Source organism: Diceros bicornis, chromosome 40, assembly GCF_020826845.1.
Source record: "Diceros bicornis minor isolate mBicDic1 chromosome 40, mDicBic1.mat.cur, whole genome shotgun sequence".
NCBI classification, from domain to species: domain Eukaryota; kingdom Metazoa; phylum Chordata; class Mammalia; order Perissodactyla; family Rhinocerotidae; genus Diceros; species Diceros bicornis.
In genome coordinates, this window is record NC_080779.1 from 19125841 (window position 1) to 19146489 (window position 20649).

Consider the following 20649-nt stretch of genomic DNA (forward strand, 5'->3'; position numbering starts at 1 on the left):
TAATATTGTATGTCAACAATACTTCGATAAAAAAAATAAAGGAAAGAAAACTGAAGCAAGATGAGGCTGAGATGAAGTAGTGACACCCAAACCCTGGGTAACTATGCTTTAATTATTGTAGGAAAAAGGAATCAGTTATGAGTAAATGTGGTTATTTCTATGGCTTTATTTTTTCTTGATTTCCTAGTAGAATTCTTTTGAAAAATATGAATCTCGGCTTTGCTGAACTAAAGAGAAAGGAATTTGTCTATACATATGCTACTGTAACTAGTGAGTTTGTTCCCGGAGTCTAGACATAGTGCTGTCGGGGGTCATTCCCCTTGGGGAATGAGGGGAGTGTGGAGAAGCCGTGCTCACACCTGCCACCTGGGTTCCCTTCAAGCTCTTCCTGTTGGCTCTGTCACAGAACTGAGTGTTGCGTGTTATTTCCGACATTCATTTCCCCCCTGAATGGTGAAAGTAATACATGGTCACATGCAGAAAACGTTTTCTATGTGTGGAAAAGATAACCCAGCAAAGATCAAAGATGAAACAAAAATACTTTGAACCTACACCCAGAGATAATTACTGTTAATATTTTTAGTGTACATTCTTCCAGAATTTTTCTGACAATTATTTTTTAACAAAAAACCACACATACTATTGTAACTTGCTTTTTTTCTTAACTACAAATTGTATCTCATTCTTATGTTAGTGAGTAGCTTTTAATGCCTGCATTGTATTCAAATAAATAGATACACCATCATTTATCTAACAATTTTTAGGTTTGTTTGATAGTAATCAAGATTTAAGTTGCACCCAGTTTTTTTTTTAATTCTGTGATTAATCCTGCATATTTATACATATCTAAGAAAACATCTTGGCAAACATTTTTTCTTAAGAATAAATTCTGAAATGTAGGATAGACTCAAAAGACATAGCCACACATTGGAAAATTCCTGATCCTATATTTCCAATCCAACTTATATCCAAAAAGGTGATGTACAAATTTATAACACACCTCCCAGTGTGTGAAAATGCCAATTTCTCCAAATCCCTATCAATACTATTCTTTGAGGTGAAAGTTGGTATGTTATTTTTTAAATTTTAATTTCTTTTAATGAAGTGAAACATTTTTTTCATTTATTTATTGGCTGTTTTGTAGGATTAAGGTCATTAGAAAACTTATTAGTTCAAAATGACTTTGGTAAAATGAGAAATCACTTTGTATTGTAACTTACTACCCTAATATATAATTTTTGTAATTTGGGTATCTTTTTAGATATGTTAAATATCAAGTTTTTCAAAAGTAAAAAACAAGTATACATTTTACTTGGAAATATATGTGGTATTTACTCAAAATTATGAGTAGAAACTCAATTTGCTACAAATTAACCACGAATACCTATAATGTTTTCCTTAGAGATAACTATAATATTTAATTCTCTTAAAAACAGCCTCATTAATTTTTTATTCTAAGGAAAACTGAAAAGAATAAAACTAGATTTGACTTCTCCAACCATGTAAATTCTTGTTCCTTGCCTTCCTTATGTTAACATCCCTTAAGAAACAGAAGAATAAAAAGCAATACCCAGGAAGTAAAATGTAAAGATTGAATTAATTTTTTTTGTTGAATCTAGAAGGAATGCACTGTACATTATAGACTATTTAAAATATGCTATTCCCTATAAACTAATAGATTGACAGGTATGCTGTTTTTCTATAATATTTGAAGTACATTTTAACTTTTTTAGGTATTGAACAGAGGGTTAAAAGTTACGTTTGTCGTGGACGTGGTTTGCCGAAGAAAATCAAACGCAAAGACCGTGGGGGAAGAACCAGTAAAGGGCCTAATGCTTTTTCAGGAATGGATGACTTTCAAGAGGTACTGAGAATTTGTATATAATGAAGAGAGGAGCTTTTCCATCTTTTAACCTATTTGACTGCAAAGAAAGCACTGTGGTTTCAATGCTACTTTCCTAGTAAATGAAGTATTTCCAGCTCAGATCAAATGAGTATAAATAAATTCCAAAAAAAAATTGTTGTTTTAATTAGTCATGATACTGGTATAGAGATGCAAATTCAGATGACCTCAAAATAAAATTGATGTGTCTGAAAGCAGGAATGCATGTTCTGTTAGTTCTGTTGTGCTTTTCTTTCCTAGGAGTCGTCTTCCCCAGATGCAAATGGCAATAAAATGCTAATAGCTCAGGATGTAGCAGGGCCAAGAAGGAAGATAGTGGTAAATTAACTTACTTATTAGAGTTGAAAGCATTGAAAAAGAAGAAAAGGAGATATAAGTGATTGGAAAAATGAACTTCTGTACCTTGTGTATAGTAGATATTGCATAAATATGTTGAATTGAGTTGAACTCTGAACAGGTACATTTCCATTTTGTAACAGCTCTCTGGATTAGCAATCTATTGTAGCATGAAAACTACAATAGATTGGTTTTCTGATCTCCAGATTTAAAGATAATGGGCAAAGATTTCTTAATATGTACTCCTTAGTATACTATTCAGGCAGATGTTAATAGGTGTGACCTAAAAAAAGAAGTTCGGGCCCAAATAAATTTGTGAAACCCAGCACATGTCACTCTACTCTTGGGGATTCTCAGTCAACATTAATGTATTAAAGTCTCTGAACAGATTAGGCATAAAGAAGCCCATTTTACTTTGTTCAACCCATCATTTTCTTTTTCTTTTTTTTTTTTTTTAAAGATTTTATTTATTTATTTTTTCCCCCCAAAGCCCCAGTAGATAGTTGTGTGTCATAGCTGCACATCCTTCTAGTTGCTGTATGTGGGACGCGGCCTCAGCATGGCCAGAGAAGCAGCGTGTCGGTGCGAGCCCGGGATCCGAACCCGGGTCGCCAGCAGTGGAGCACGCTCACTTAACCACTAAGCCACGGGGCCGGCCCAACCCATCATTTTCAAAATTTACTTGACCATGAACACTTTTTCTCACACACCTATTAACATACATTGAGCCACTCACAGTTCCAGAGAATAGCGGCTTTGGAAACGAGCTTAGAATTTCTGTAATTATAACCTGCCTGTCCATCTTCCTAGATACCAGTAGACCTCTAGAATGTGCTACTTTCCCTAGACCAAATTAATATGAATGCTTTCTAAGTAAGCCTTCTGCTATATCCAGTACTTACACCCTATATCTGAAAAAAAAATTAGCTTCTAAGAAAGTGTGGCTTTGAGCAAGTTACCACCTGTCTCTGAGCTTCAATTTGCTTAATCTGTACAATGAGAGTGTAGTATTACATTAATTCTAAGGGCCCCTTCAAGAACTAACATTTTTAGATGTTTATAGATCAGGGCTGCAACTAAAACGTTCTTTATCATGTAATAGAAAATCAGAATAAATTCTTTCTTTTGTGTTCATCAGATTTAGAATATTTTTGTTTATCAGAATTTAAATATATTATGAACTGAGTCAGTTTATTGGCTGTCATGAGAGATTTCTTCTTATGATTCCGAAACAACCATGAGAATGCTAGAGCCCAAGGAAGCGGCTCATGTTCAGGAGTGTCGGGGGGAGGTCCATTCAGAGTAGAGTGAACATGCTAGAGTGGCCAACATAGATCCATTTCCATCCTATCCCTTTCAGGGAGTATAAGAACCCTCAAAGGCCAGATAAATTCAGGGATACCTGCATGTTCACAGTAATTTTCTTGAAAACTCAAGAGTAGTCACAGAACAAGCAAACTTTTGATGGATTTTAAAGACTTATTCATTCTGTTGGCTTTAAAACTTAGGGTTTTTTTTTTTTTTTGTCTTTATAGTAGCTATTAAATTTTCTGTAAGTACATATTCTTTTCCTGGTAGATCTTTTTATTTCTTCTTCCTTATATATTTAAAAAAATATTTTATGCTTTTGTTCCTTATGCTAATATATCTTCTACAGTAAATAAATGTTAAAATGACCAAGTGAGTAGTTTAGTTTTCCCTCCCACCCCTCCTCCTTTTTTGAATTGTGTTTTCTTAGAGATAGTGTAATATGGTACACCAAGTTCTGTCCTGACTCTGCTAACTTGCCATGTGACCTTTGGCACAAGTCACTAACTTCTCTAGTCTTCAGTTTTCGTATTTGTCCAATGAGGATGATGAACTAGATTACTTCTGCAGTTCTTCCAGCTCCTACGTATGAGATCTTAAGGGTAGAGGACATTTGTGGTTCTTCTATAAGCTCACACTTAAAAGATCAGATCTTCTAAGCACTTTATTTTGTGCTAAAATTTTTTTGTTAAAGTTGCTTTAGATTTTATACATACCTTAATTATATGTAGTCAGATTTCCCATAGTTATGGATACTGAGATACTTTCTACTCATTTAAACTGAACTAAACTAAATTAAAAAAAAAAACCCCACAATCCTCTATTAAAACGATGAGGCATATCATTGGAAAGTACCATAGACAGACAGAAAGGTGAATTATTAATAAAGTTAGGTACAACTTGGTGCATTTTTCAGGGTTTTTTTGCGATTACCTAATATTTTTACTTTTTAATTTCAAGAGTTACATTCCTCAAGTTGGCTCATTGATTTTGCGTAATGCACTCTCTTTGGCTGCCTGTTTTATTACAGCCGCGATTCTTTGTATAGAAGGCATATGTGAGCTGATTGTTTATTTCTACTTGTCCTAAATGAGCCCAGAAATAGAAAATGTTCATGAGTCACATTTACACAGATTTAAGACATTTTAAATGATCCTATTAGAGTATAGTATAAGCAATTTCTTTGTGGTTTTGTGGGGTAATTTGGGTATACCTATATTTTTAGAAAGAACCTGCAGTAATATCTGTTTTCTTGGTATTGTCAGAATTCTTATAGTAAACGTGTATTTCAGTTGTGAGTGCTGAGGATCACATTTAAGGCTAGCCATCTGTCGCCTCAAGTGTTTGTTGTGAGGCAGTTTCCTATTTTCAGTAGGTTGTGCTTTGTTCTCCATCTCCTAGCAAATTGAGGGAAAGGGGAAAATTGAAATCAAATCAGAAGAGCAGGTAGTTATTGATCCTCTATGATGTGCAAGGCACGGCACATGTTAGGTGCTTGAAAAATAATGCTGTTTTATAGAGCTCATGAATGTAAATCCTTAGCATAGCTAAACATCATACTCTCTTGTCACTCAATCTTCTTATACTCATAGGAACAGTTGAATATAGGGGACTGGGAGAGCTAAGGAAAACAAGGAGGGCCGTGAGATTTTCTACCATACACTTCTTTTTCTTAATTTTTTAAAATTTAAAAGTTAAATATAATACATCTTCCCTGTTTTTTTTTCCCTAAAGAAAGTACAAAATAACCACATATGCAAAAAAATCTCATTTTTTAGAGATCCATCTAGAGACATACACTGTTAAATGTGGGGGTGTATTCTTTTAGTTTTTTTTCTTTGTCTTTATTATAAAATTGGGGTCAATTTTTCACTTCGTATTGTGAACATTTTCTTATGTCCCCAAATTGTCTTTCCATCCCATGATTTTTTAATGACTGCATAATAGTCTACCACCTAAATGTATCATAATGTGTTTGACCTACTCTCCTAGTTTTGGATGTGTAGGGTGTTTCTAGGTTTTTTTTTTTTTAGTTTTTACTATGTAAGTAATTTTGCAGTAGTTATTTTTGTGAATAAATCTTTGTGTGCTTCCCTGATCATTCCTTTGGAATAATACTGAAAAGTACAAATTCTGTGTCAAACAATGTGGATAAGTCTTTTATAAAATACCTATCAACAGTACGTGAGTGCATATTTTATTGTACCTTTGCCAAAACTGAGAATTATTGTTAATTTTCAAGATTTTCGTAATTTTATTTTTAAAAATGTAGTTATGAGTCCTCATTAAAATAAAAATAGAGTTCTTTGCAACCACTAGTAGCAATAAGCAGTTTACTGGGAGCGTATATCTCTCTCTGGATAATTGAGTAGCATCAGAATACCCAATCTTGACCACTTTTAATAGTTTCTGCTGCTTTCCAGATCCATTGGTCTATACATTTTAATACCTATTGAATATTTCATATGTTGCATTGAAGTGAATTTTTTTTTCTTGCAGTATAGTAAACCAGGGAAAAAATGGAAAGTTATGACTCAGGAATTTATTAATCAGCACACAGTGGAACACAAAGGAAAACAAATCTGTAAATACTTTCTGGAAGGGAGATGTATTAAGGTAAATTTATAGGGGTATCATTAATCCTTTTAACTTCCAAAATAATCTTTTAAGTTTAAAGTCTTTTTTGGGGGGTGGTTAGTTTTTTCACTTCTCGTATAATTGTAATAAAACTAGTTCTTCAGAATGTATCTTGCATGGAAATACTGTACATCAGAGCTCATTTAATTATATTCTGGGACAATAATTTGTAGAAATCAGATTTTATTTAACAAACACATGACTCTGACTGTGTGGCACGTACTGTTCAAAGTGGATTTCAATATTAAATGTTTTGGTCTTCCAGCAATTGTATGAAGTAGTTACTGTTATTACCACCATTTTATACGTGGCCAACCCAAGGGGTTCAGTCAGTCCCCGCAGTGAGCTCAGCTAGCAGTGGTGAGTGCTGCTGGCACCCAGGCAGTACCCTCTGAGTATTGCTCGCTGTGCTGCCTCTCTGCACGTAGCCACATCTGCTTTCTTGGCAAGAATTCTAAGGGATTGTTTGAATTATTATTAGCTCATTATTTAAAGACTAAAGATATGACCATAGTTCCACCATGAAACACCATGGAGAAAATTCAGTTCAATTGTTTCTTTTTTCTCTTTCTTTCTTACTTTGTTTTCTTTTCTTTTTTGTGAACAGGGAGATCAATGTAAATTTGATCATGATGCAGAGTTGGAGAAGAGAAAAGAGATCTGCAAATTTTATTTACAAGGATATTGTACCAAAGGAGAGAACTGCATTTATATGCATAATATCCTTTTTAAAAGATATGTTAACCAAAATATTGAGGTTTTAAAAAATTGTAAGTCCAACTTAGAAGACCTAGTTTGATTTTAAATTTAAAATAGCAAATTACATAAATCAAGTCTAGTCAGCCTTTGTACTTCGAAAGGGCAAACTGAGTTTTATTCTTTAGGGAAATGAAATAACTTCCCTTTGCAGAAAAAATCTACGAAATAAAAGTACTTTAGGGGCCAGCCCGGTGGCGCAAGCGGTTAAGTGCACGCGCTCCGCTGCGGCGGCCCAGGGTTTGCCGGTTCGGATCCCGGGTGCACTGACGCAGCGCTTATCAAGTCGTGCTGTGGCGGCATCTCATATAAAGTGGAGGAAGATGGGCATGGATGTTAGCCCAGGGCCTGTCTTCCTCAGCAAAAAAAAAAAAAAAGAGGAGGATTGGCAGATGTTAGCACAGGGCTGATCTTCCTCACAAAAAAAAAAAAAAATGGGCCGGCCCCGTGGCTTAGCGGTTAAGTGCACGCGCTCCGCTGCTGGCGGCCCAGGTTCGGATCCCGGGCGTCCACCGACGCACCGCTCCTCCGGCCATGCTGAGGCCGCGTCCCACATACATCAACTAGAAGGATGTGCAGCTATGACATACAACTATCTACTGGGGCTTTGGGGGGAAAAAATAAATAAAATCTTTAAAAAAAAAAAAAAGTACTTTATATTTAACATATTCAGCTTACAAGTATTTCAAGAGACTGCTTCCTGAAGGAGTAATTGGCAAAATATTTATTCTATGACTTAATTATTTTCCTTAGGTTCTTAAGTAATAAATTATCAGTGTTGAAAGTTGTAAAATCAAAGTTTCGCCCGACCTTACCACCTAGTAATAAACACTGTATATTCTTCCTCGCTTCTCCCTTTGGAAATATGTACATTTAAATTGTACTTCTGCCCCCCCATTAGCATTTCAAGTATATATAGTCATTTTTTTAAAAAAGTAATATATTGTGCATCTTTGCATGTTAAACCCCCCCCCCATACCTAGCTGGTTACTCACTACCATTTATGACTACTGGAGTCTTTCCTCACTGATTTGAAACTCCATCTTTATCATAGATGAAATGTTTGTGTGTATGTTTTTATTCTAGACTTTGCTTGGCTCCTTGGATCTGTTTGCCCTTGTGTCTGTGTTGTTTTGTTGTGATCATTTCTCCCTCAGTGCTTAACTCATTGTCTCATCTTCACTGATTAAAATCGTACCTTTACCAGATCCTAAATTTTCCTGTATGCACAGACTGTTCTGCTTCTATACTACTATTATACATTGTGCTATTTGACTGTTCCCGTCTACAATAGTATGTTTGATATTTAATAGGGCAAATAATCTTTCTTTCTTTATGAAAATCTTGTAATAAATTTGTCTTATTCAAGAAAAAGAAAGAATTTTTTTTTCAGATTTAACATATTTCTTTGGAAACCAGATGCCTTACTGAGCTGTTTCTAAAAGCTTTCAGTCTAGGCTTGTTTTTTTCCCATAGTCATGCCATCTGTAAATAATGATAGTTTTACTTCTTTCATGATATTGATACCTCTTATTTAATTTTTATTGTATTGACTACACTTCCAGAATAATATTAAATAATAGTGATTGTGGCAGACATAATACATGTTTCAATGATAATGCCCTTTTGCTTTGGCTTGTGGCTGTAGTTTTAAGATGGATTTTTTTAAAAAATCAGGTTAAGTAAGTATATTTTTATTTTACTAAGAGTTTTTTAAATCAAAAATGGATTTTGAAGAAAAAGAGTAGTAAATAACAAGGGTTGGCATAGATGTAGAGAAATTGGTACCCTTGTGTACTGTTGGTGGGACTGTAAAATGGTGCAGCTGCTAAGGAAAACAGTGTGGCAGCTACTCAAAAAATTAAACATGGAATTACCATGTGATCCAGCAGTTCCGCTTCTGGGTATGTACCCAACAGAATTGAAAGTAGGGTCTTGAACAGATATTTACACCCATGTCCACAGCAGCATTATTCACAATGATCAAAAGGTGAAAGCAATCCAAGTGTCCATCAACAGATGAATGGATAAACAAAATATGATATATACTTAAAATGGAATATTATTCAGCCTTAAAAAGAATAAAATTCTGATACATGCTACAAAAAAAAGTATTTTGAATTTTATCAGTTGCCTTTTGCATCTGCTGAGATGATCATATTATTTTTCTCTCTTTACCTTATCAGTGTGATGATTACAGTAATAAATTTTCTAAAACTACCCAGAAATTCCCTGAACATACACTACCTGACAATGGTGTATTTTTCACTATACTTTTGGATTTAATATTTTCTTTAGAAGTTTGTCTTCAAAATCTTTGAAGTAAGATTGGTCTGTAGTTTTTTTGTTGGGATATTTGACTTTAACATGACATATCAAACCCCTTTATTTTCTTCATAGGTATAAGCTCTAGCTACAAAATTTATTTGTTCTGTGTAATATTTTATTTTATTGTAGAAAGTAACAGGGCTTACATAATTAAAATACTATAGTATTTGCTATAACAATTATGAATATTTTTTCTTTTAAAAATTGTTTTCTAGTTTTAATAGAGTAAAAGATATTAAAATTTTTTTGAATGTTTTTGCAGCATAATTAAAATATTTAATCTTAAAATAAAAATTAAATTATCTGACATGATTACAGAAAATTCAGTACAATATATAGTAATGTAGTCTTACTGATTCAGCACACTTATGTTTTTTGGTTTAAAAATATTAAAGTTTGAATTTACTTGGTCTATTCCTGAACATTTTTATTTACATGAATTTCCATGCAAGTTCTATCACAGTGGAGCAAAATGTTACCAAGGAGACAACTGTAAATTTTCACATGACGATCTGACTAAAGAAACAAAGAAACTTTTGGACAAAGTGAGTAATCTTTTTGCACCTTAATTATTTGTTAGGTATCTCCAAAGAGTCATTTGACTTGAATCATGTTTAATAAATCATATTTTATAAAACTCTGCTGAGAAATCAAGGATTTGTTATTTTGTTTTATTCTATTAATATAGTGTGTTAGAAAAGCAAAAATATTGGACCAGCAATTAAGAATCTTTTATTCTTATCCTTGTTCTGCCATTAAAAAAGCTGATTTACTTTGAGAAGTATCCTTTACCTCTTTCTCTTATCAAAAATGAGTTAGCTGTCTCTGATCTGTGTGAACTTTTTTTTTTTTTTTTGGTGAGGAAGATTAGCCCTGAGCTAACATCCGTTGCCGATCCTCCTGTTTTTGTTGAGGAAGATTGGCCCTGGGCTAACATCTGTGCCCATCTTCCTCTACTTTACATGTGGGATGCCTGCCACAGCATGGCTTGATAAGTGGTGCACAGGTCCGTGCCCAGGATCTGAACCCGCGAACCCTGGGCCCACAAAGCAGAGTGTGTGAACTCAACCGCTATGCCACTGGGCTGTCCCTCTACTTTAATATTATATTTTCCTATTAACAAAACTAGTTTATTGAAGTCTTCACGGTTTTAAATGTGATGAAGAAAGCTTGTTTTGAAATAGTAATCTTTGCCAATTATTTTTAGGTGTTGAATACTGAAGATGAACCAACTAATGAAGATGAGAGGGAGTTAGAAGAACTTAGAAAGCGTGGTATAACTCCTCTTCCCAAACCTCCTCCAGGAGTTGGGCTTCTGCCAACCCCACCAGAGCATTTTCCCTTTTCTGATCCTGAAGATGATTTTCAGATGGATCTCTCTGATGATTTCAAGAAGATTCCATCTCTTTTTGAAATAGTTGTAAAACCTACCATGGATTTAGCACATAAGATAGGGAAGAAGTAAGTTAAAATTTTAAAAAATGGTGGCATTTTTACCCCTAAAAATTCTTATTAAAAAACTAACATGTATTCCATGTTAATCATGTAATTAAACTTAGGTAGAGATAGCAGATATCTGGCATGCACCCCGATTGCTACTTCCCCCTTTCTCTTTGTCCCTGCCCTCTGCTACCTGCCATCAGTGCTTTTCTCTACAGAATCCTTAATAGAATCCTTAACGCAGCTTCGGAAACCTCTCCACATAGTAACATTCCTCCTGCCTGGTTATGAGGCTGCATTGTCTTTGATAATGTCTTCAAATAGCGGGTAATATGTCTCCAGCATATTTGGATCTTTTAGAGAAATCTTACCTTGAGCTGTTAGAGGAAAAACTCTGGGTAAGATGGATCCAGATTTGCATTTTCTAACAACACCATTCCAGTCCTGCTGCCCATCCTCCCGAGTCTGTGCACCTGGGCCCTAAGTCCCATTGTTGATTGTCTTTTTAAACCTGAATCCTCAGGGGAGCAATGAGATCTCAGCAAATGAGGAACAAGATATCTATAGCAAACATCACAATGTGAACGATTAAAAGTATTTCCATTGAAGTCAAGAAGACAAATTTGTCCACTGTTTGGCTAATATTGTATGTCAGATCCTAGTCAGTGCAAAAAGAGGAAGACATAATAGATATAAAAATTAGAAATGGAGAGGCAGATTCATTATTTGGGCAATTTCCCTCAGTAAACCCAAAAGAATCAACTGACAAAACTATTAGAAATAGTAATTGAATTGGTAATATGTCCAGAAACAAGAGTAACATTCAAAAACTAAATCTTTTTATATGCCAGTAATAACCAATTAGAAATTGTAATAAAGGTTGTATGTTTATATAGTATAATTCTAATTTTGTTATTAAAAAATAGGTCTGTGTATGCCTAGAAAAAGGACCAATGCCTAGAAGAGAACCAAGCAAATTTTATCTCTGGGTTGTGGGATTAGAGGTGATTCCTATTTATCTTTTTACTTTTTTCTATTTTTCAAAATATCAGTAATGAGTAGGTTTTAGAATGGCTGATAGTAAGCAGCAAGTAAGAAAACTGTGGGCTAAAATGAAGGCAAGATGTATGTGTTGGTGTTTCTGCTTGTTGAAATAAATTGCTTCTTAAAAATGTAGTATTCTATTCTGATATCGGAAAACACACTTAACCAATATCTATTTAGTTAGAAGTGTAACATTCTTATTTGCCTCTTTTGCACTAAGAAATATTTTTTCTTTCTGTCTCTAGGCCACCAGCATTTTATAACAGTGCCTCGCCACCAGGACCACAATTTCAGGAAAGCAGCCCACATCCTCAACATATCTATAGTTCTGGGTCAAGTCCGGGTCCTGGACCTAATATGTCTCAGGGACACAATAGTCCTGTGATGCACCCAGGCTCCCCCGGACATCATACATGTGCAGGACTTCCTGGTCTACCAATACCACAGAGCCCACCTTTGCCACCTGGTCCACCTGGAATTGTAGGCCCTCCCAGTCAAGCTGGAGTCCTTGTTCAACCAGATACACCTTTGACACCACCAAGTATGAGTGGTGCTTACCATTGTCCAGGCTTTCCGGAACACATGATGAAAGTATCTAGAGAGAATCACTGTTCTCCAGGTTCATCACACCTGCAACATCCTGGTGAAATGCAGCTCAACACCAATTATGAGTCCCTACAAAACCCAGCTGAGTTTTATGATGATTACTATTCACAGCATGCTGTACATAATTTTCAGCCACCCAATAACTCTGGTGGTAGGTTTGCCTTTTGAAATAACTCATTTCTAATTTAGAGTCCTGTTTTTCATTGAAAGCGTGATAAGAATGTTTTAAATAAAGCTAAGTAAAATGTGATGAAATTGAAGCCTTAAAATATGTTTTACTTTATTTTTTTGTGTGAGGAAGATTAGCCCTGAGCTAACATCCATGCCAATCCTCCTTCTTTTTTTTTTTGCTGAGGAAGATTGGCCCTGGGCTAACATCCATGCCCATCTTCCTCTACTTTATATGGGACGCCGCCACAGCATGGCTTGACAGGTGGTGCATCAGTTCATCGTGGGATCCGAACCCACGAACCCTGGGCTGCCGAAGCAGAGCGTGCGCACTTAACCACTACGCCACCAGGCCAGCCCCAGTATGTTTTAAATTTAGCCAAACATTTGTGACAATATAACTTTATATAACTTTAAAAAATATTTACAATCACATAATAATTTGATAATCAAATGTGATTATTAGAGTTTCAATTTCTTATAACTCATAGTGGTACTCTGTAGGGGAGTTTTGTGCTAAATCAGTGTCTGTCTCTTTTTGTGTTATGTATGTAGATGGGATGTGGCCTGGTGAATTTGCCCAGCATCAGCCTCCCATTATTCAAGACTCGCCTAATCGTGGGAGTGGGTCAGACAGTGGCAGCAACATAACAGGCCATGGCCCCCTGCCTGCACCAGGTCTCCTCCCTGCGGTGCAGAGAGCTCTTTTTGTCAGACTTAATCAGAAATACCAAGAAGATGAAGAACCAGGCAGCACCCAACCTCAAAGGGCACCAAGCAAGGAGGAAGGTATGTCATGTGTTATGATAGCCTCTTACCTATTTAGATCACTCAGTTCCTGGAATAGTGTTGACCAGGTTAAAATTTGAGCAATGAGTTCCTCTGAACTATTTTATTTCCAACTTACCTTGTAGCTCCTATCTTCTTGGGATTGATTGTGGTTTCCAGTGCCATTAATGCATTAGTAATTAATTGCAAAAGGTTTAATTAATTTAATTAATAAGTAATTAAATGCAAAAGTGAATAGCCTAAAACTAGAATGCAAGGCCTGGGTGAGCAGATGTGCTATTAAACCTCTTTTTTGGGGGAAGAGAAGAAATAGAACAGGAACAGGACACCTTCAAGTTCAGGAATTTTGACTTCTAGCCCAAGTTCAAAATGATTCATTTATTAGAGAAATTTTTGTGGGCGTAGGCTGTATACTTCAGGTTCTGCTATATTATTAAGGAATATTATTATTTTTTATATATATGTTTTTTGCTGAGGAAGATTCGCCCTGAGCTAACATCTGTTGCCAATCTTCCTCTTTTTTTTTTTTGCTTGAGGACGATTAGCTCTGAGCTAACATCTGTGCCAGTCTTCCTCTATTTTGTATCTGGGTCACTGCCACATCACCCACTCATGGCTGATGAGTGGTGTAGGTCTGCGCCTGGGATCCAAACCTGGGAACCCGGGCCACTGAAGCAGAGTGCGCCAAACTTAACCACTACACTACGGGGCTGGCCCCCAAGCATGTTATTTTTAATATAAAAGATGACATGGAGACCCTAAGTGTACCTTAGTATTTTTGATATTGTTAAGTGTACAGCAATTAATTAATTCAGTTAAAGAGAGAAAAGTTTGAAGCATCCAGTTCTCCTTATGAATTATAAAATTGATATGTTTGGCCACTCTTAAACATAAAATTTATGAATAACTTTCTAAAACTAGATAACACTAAGTAGCTACAAGCTATTATGTGAACATTACTTGTTACAGTTTCAAAGAAGGTAACATTAACCATTCATTTATTTAACATCACAGGGAAATGAAGAATTCCTAATAAGTTAATTTCCTGTGCACTTTAAGTTTACCCTTTAAGTGCTAAAACTTAATTTTAAGACTCAACCATTTTAATGGTAATCTTTATATCATCTTACAGAGCTTTATGTTTTCATAAATAAGAAAATTAAAACTTTTCTACATGATATAAAATTTTATACTATATTATGAAATTGGTGATGTTTTATGAGGGTTATTTTCTCTGTATACAGAAAAAATCTTGAACAGCTAGATTTTTTTGTGTTCTTGTTCGTTTTTATAAATTATAATGCCTTTATACATTTTATCTGTCCTTTGATAAAGAGCTGTTAACTGTCATTTCCTGTCTAATATCTGCTTTCCATTGGCCTATCTCTGCTGTTCTACTTTCCTTCTATTCTATATTCATTCTCCTTCCAAAAAGGATTTAAGTCTGCTTATAAAATTTTAATATATTGATGTGAAAGTGAAAAGAAAATAAGAAGTAAATTCTATAAGGAGTGAAATTTCTATACAGAAATATTTAAAAGAACTGCAACAGGTAAAAGTGAATCACAAGTCCAGCTCTAGCCTCCCTGGAGGTCAAAGAGAAGAAGAAAAGAGATCTAGTGTCTAGAAGTATTTTTTACACACTGAGGTATGAGTAAAACTTTTTGCCATTGTGATATAGTATATACTATTTTAAACCACATCCTCACCCTAAATACAAATGCTTGTTTTGTGAGTTCTGCTCTGTTCAAACTAAGTGTGTAACACTGAAGTTCCGTGTAGTAGAAACACATTAGTGAGCAGTGAGATGAAGTAAAAATGAGAATATCTATGATATTCTATTGATCCACGAAATTCTAGGAGATACATAAATATTGCCGATTCAGAGCCAACCAATGTGTGTTTTAATGGAGAGGAGGGAGACTTGCCCTCCTCAGTTTGTGATCCCTTCTGCTCTACTAGAGAGAAGACCTCTGATAGTTAAGCTTCTTAACATTGTGTCTAACACACCAGGGTTAAATCTTTAGGAGTAAGGCCCAAAGTGTTCTCATAAAGTTAAGGGGTATACATTTTAGGACATTAGTTTTGTTATTTTTTAATTTAATGTTTGAACAGCTAATATATTCACATAGGTCAAACATCTAAAAATAGAATAAAGTATAAATGAAAAGTCTCCACCTCATGCCTCGTTTACTCAGTTCCCATTGCTTCCTTAACTGTCATTATTAGTTTTATTTTCTTTGCAGATTTTTTTTTTATGTCTCTCCCTTGTTATCTTGATAAATCCAGAGCTATGAAGCTTAAGGATTGCTTGAATTAAAGATATCCAAAACATTTTAGTATTTCTTTCCAGTGGTATTTTCCCTTCTTTCCCAACCTTCTCCTACCACATATACTTCTAACTTCCATTTGGCCAGCTGGAATGAAAGGTCCTGTCTTTTCTCTGACTGGAAGGACATTTTACATATTCTAGTATTGCACCTCTTTCTTTACAGAGTATAATGACTGAATTGATCATTGTCATACCATATCTTATCTTGTTTCAGTGTTGAAACTCTGGCATTTCTATCATGCATTTTCTTGAAGTTAGACTACACTTATTTCAGAAATAGTATGTGGTTTTTTTAAACTTAATTAAGGCCAAATGCGAATTCTTCATTTTTTACAATCAGTTTTTGTCCGCATTTAGATGATACAGTTAACTGGTATTCCAGTAGCGAAGAGGAAGAAGGAAGCAGTGTCAAGTCAATACTGAAAACATTACAGAAACAAACCGAAACTTTAAGGACTCAGCAACAACCTTCCTCAGAACTCAGCCCTCCTACTGATCCAAGACTTGCTAAAGAGAAAAGTAAAGGAAACCAAGTTGTTGACCCTAGACTTAGGACTATCTCAAGGCAAGATGTCAGAAAATCTTCTGAGTCTACCCCACTGGATCTTAGACTTGCGTGGGATCCCAGGAAATTAAGAGGGAATGGAAGTGGTCATGTAGGCTCTTCTGTTGGTGGAGCAAAGTTTGATTTACATCATGCAAATGCTGGCACTAATGTCAAACACAAGAGAGGAGATGATGATGATGAAGATACAGAAAGAGAACTGAGGGAAAAAGCTTTCTTAATACCTTTGGATTCTTCCCCTGGTGTAATGCTTCAGGATCCAAGGTCACAACTGAGACAGTTCAGTCACATTAAAATGGATATTGTCCTAACCAAACCCAACTTTGCGAAACACATCGTGTGGGCTCCAGAAGACTTACTTCCAGTCCCTTTACCTAAACCTGACCCAGTATCTTCAATCAATTTACCTCTTCCCCCTCTTATAGCTGACCAGAGGCTCAATAGGTTATGGAATACGAAAAGCGATCTTCATCAAAACACAGTGCCCATTGATTCAAAATTAGTAGCCAAAGCCAAAATTAACACAACAAACAGAGAAGGCTACCTAGAACAATTTGGAGATTTACATAGTTCAGGAAGTAAATTAGGAGATCCTAGGCTGCAAAAAAATTTTGATCCTAGACTTCACAGACTGCACAATACAGAGTCTCATCAAGCAGTTATGAAGGATTCACATACATCAAAGGGTGCCCCTCATTTAGCCAGATCAGACCCTGGTTCGTCGCAGCCCTCAGGGGCAGTAACTAGCAATTCTGGTCCCGGGGCTTTGCCTCCATATGCCCCTAAACTCTCATCTTCAGCTGGCCTTCCACTCGGAACTCCGAGTTCAGTTCTTAGTGGTATTAGTTTGTATGACCCTCGGGAGTGTGGTTCATCGTCTACATCAGAGCTAGCAACAGAAAATGCAGAGAACCAGAAAAAAAGTGGTGGTTTAAAAAGTAATGAGAAAAACGAGCCTTCTGGAGAAGCAGTCTTGCCACAGAAAACCACTCCCAACGTGGAAGTCACTGTTGATGGGCCAGCTGACCCACAGGCAGATATTGTCAGGAGTTCCAGTATGGTTCAGGTCCCAGCAGTGCACAGTCTTCCAATTCAGGCACTAACAGGCTTAATTAGACCCCAGTACAGCGATCCAAGACAGTCAAGGCAGCCGGGACAGGTGAGCCCCACCCCTGATAATGATCCCAGTCGAGAAACAGATGACAAATCTCTAAAAGAGGTCTTTAAAACTTTTGATCCAACTGCTTCACCATTTTGTTAGCTATTGTGTAATTAAGCTATTCTTTTCACTCTTGTGACTATTGCAGTCCTCTGCTGTTTTGTAACTGGTTTACCTCTGTAGTTTATTTATTTTTAAATTATAAATACTTTTCAGCTGCTAGTATCAGAACCACATGAAATTATATCCTCTGAAGCCTGTGGTATTTTATATAATATTTTTATAACTTTAAGAGATTGTAGTAATTGACATAGAAACTATATATCATGTTAGCTTCAGTAGAAGTACTTTTATTGTAAATAAACCATCATGAACTCAACACTCTGCCTGAATATATGCCAGTTGTCTTTCATAATCAATGTTTAGATAAATGATTACCACTTTTCTATGGTTGTTAGTTTCAAGCAATATGATGTACATTACTTTTGGGAAACAGTATTTTGACTAGGATCCTCTCTATTTGTCAACACAGAACTGATTAATATGTAATACTGACTGCTAACTAAAATGTAAAATTAAGTAAAGAAAACATTTTTTTTAATCACAGCGGAGCAGTTCATGTTTAAGGGCATCACTTTTATTAGTACTGGCAATATTATTTGTGTAAATGAAGCATTTGAATGTCATATCTTTTAAAAGTATTTTATTGTATACTGTATCATAGAAGTTGGAGATATATAAATAGACTGTTTTACTAAAGTGAAAAATTCCCAAGTTCTCTAACATAACTTTTTAAATTTAATTTTTCACATTAAATAGTTATGAGTTACTGCTTTGTTACGTTGTGGTGTTTGTGTGTTTCAGTGTTTTTTGTCTTTAGCAGCATAATTTATATTACCTTTTCAAATGATGTAGCTGCAATCATTGTGTTCATCATGACTGGCGATTTTTAACACGATTTTAAAAGATCCAGTGCGCGTCTATAGTGATTATTGCGTGATAATGTTTTAAATGTCCAGGTTCTATATTTTTTCATAAATAGCAAGAAAACACAAATTGCAGGTAGAGTCGACTGTATATGACTACCAATAAAGAATCTCTTTTGGATTTCACCTGACTGGCATTCTATAACAGAGGAGACTGCCTGGTGTTTTAAGTATTTAATGTTCTCATAGTTTGGAAATCTCCTAAATTGATTAGAAATTGTATTTTTATGAAAAATACTTTGTACTCATTCTTGTGTATTTATTGCAGTATATAAATAATGGCAGCCCTATTTGTTTTATACATATATTATTTATAACTGAAACTAAGTATTACACTGTATTCATATCTTGAACTGGAGGTATATGACAGTGTTTGCTGGTAACAACTCCAATAAGTAACTCAGAAAGGAGCATTTCATTATATAAGATAATGAAAGTAGAGGAAATCAGTCCTTGGATGAAAACAGCTATCCTTTAGAAGTGATTTTAAAAATATACAGCAGAATATTTCTATGTGAACCTGACACTCAAATAGCATATGGTTTAATGTTAATGCATATCCATTCTATTCACTTCTTCACTTCTTACTTTCTTTTTTGCTCTGATTCCGTGCTAAAATGAGGTTGCAGTTAAGTGAACAAGAACTCTGCCCACCTGAGAAGTTTATTGTGTTCTAAGTGGAAGGACAGTTGTTCAAGGGAATGTGAATTCCTACTGTTTATACTTTGGTTACATTGTTGCCTAAAATGGCTCTGGATAACATTTTTTGGTTAAAAATGCAGTTTAATGCCACCATAGAAAGTATTCTCTGATTTATTGTCCAACGAACTTGATTGTTAATTGAAAAGTCAATAAAATGGATAAAACTGACAGAAAAAAAGCTATATATATATGTGTGTATACATACACACACACACACACACTTATATTCCAGTATAATATTCCTTTATCAGGATAAAATCAGTAATATTGCTGAATTTTAGTAATTAAATAGAAATTTTTATCAAATCTTTAATTTACTCTTGTATTTTATAATTATTGTGTTAAGTAATGCTGTTTACATTTTAAATATCATACAAAAAAGATAATTTGGCTCATTAAAGATCAAAATGGAATCTGAATTCTTAATTGATCTTTTTTACTACCAAAAGAGATGTTAAAAGATTAATTAAAAAGTAAAGTTTAGAAATCATTAATGTAAATTATAATGTTCATTTACTCAGTATTCTTGAGCTCCTATTACATCAGCTGGTGTACTAGAGGCTATTTTACAAGAAAGTTTGGACTTGCTTTCAAATTTCACAATATATTTTATATAAAAATATGTTTAAAAGAATGATTTTTGTTTGTGATACTTTTTTTATTGAGATAACTTTTGCTTAAGGGATACTTTATTATAGCCTGTCAACCTGGATTATTTTAATATTCTTCTTTTTTCCTATTTTCTCACCAAAATTTAATAAGTAGCCATTTTCCCCAATGAATAAGCTCATCTTTAAGGTGAATTGGTGTTTTTAGAATCCATGTAATCTGATTTATGCTAGTACACTGAAAAGTACATTATATCCCTATTCTTAGAAGCTACACATTTAGAGATAACAGAAATAACTTGTGTCTTAAAAGAGTCTGGATTAGACTCATTGGTTGAGATGTAACTTACCTATTCATATTGGTTTGTGACAGAAGTTTTATATCTGTTCACTTCAATATTGAATAGAGTGGGATATATAAGGGTGTTGAATTGGGATACGCAGATGATCATAATTTAGATGAGCAACTACTTTCCCATGTCTTTCGTTTTTGCTCCAAACTCCTGTCTCTGGAGCTTTCCCAGTTAGACCTCATTCTGAACCTTGAAAAGGAACCAAATGTTGTAGTGATTTCAAACTCCGTCTCAGCAATTAGATCTGTTTCTATGTGGACCCTCTGTGTTACCCAGCTGTATGCTTTGATTGCAGCGTAATTATGAAATGATGTTTGCTTAGGTTTCTGTTTGTCTTTTTTTTCCAGCCTTTATTGATTTAAAATTTTATTCAATAAAATAAGAATTGATGGATATGTTTTTAGCATAGTTATGGTACGTTGTATATATTTTTTTCTGTTTGTCTTTTAACTTGCCATAGGACTTCAAATAATAGTTTTTCCTTGCTAGTCCTACTTATTTTAAGAGTGGGAAGAATAATTGATTAGTAAATAAATCCTGTATAAACATTCATATACACCAGTTTGCTGAATTAATTAGAAGAGAGAGAGGGAGGAAAGGAGAACTTATGAGGGCCGGAGGTTTAAAGA

At 34.9% G+C, this 20649-nt stretch overlaps 1 protein-coding gene across 3 annotated transcripts in view; it reads left to right on the plus strand.

Moving 5' to 3' along the window:
- Positions 1 to 19471, plus strand: part of ZC3H6 (zinc finger CCCH-type containing 6) — a 64675-nt gene extending 45204 nt beyond the window's left edge. For 2 of the 3 annotated variants that reach the window (XM_058534615.1, XM_058534616.1), the window contains exons 5-12: positions 1734 to 1864; positions 6047 to 6163; positions 6792 to 6903; positions 9704 to 9813; positions 10476 to 10729; positions 11998 to 12509; positions 13082 to 13315; positions 16005 to 19470. In XM_058534615.1, the coding sequence (XP_058390598.1) occupies positions 1734 to 1864; positions 6047 to 6163; positions 6792 to 6903; positions 9704 to 9813; positions 10476 to 10729; positions 11998 to 12509; positions 13082 to 13315; positions 16005 to 17473 (2939 nt within the window). In that variant the 3' untranslated portion in view covers positions 17474 to 19470. Of the gene's footprint in view, positions 1 to 1733; positions 1865 to 6046; positions 6164 to 6791; positions 6904 to 9703; positions 9814 to 10475; positions 10730 to 11997; positions 12510 to 13081; positions 13316 to 16004 lie in introns of all 3 variants that reach the window. The other variant, XM_058534617.1, reaches the window with a different exon arrangement.
- The last annotated feature ends 1178 nt before the right edge of the window (positions 19472 to 20649 follow it).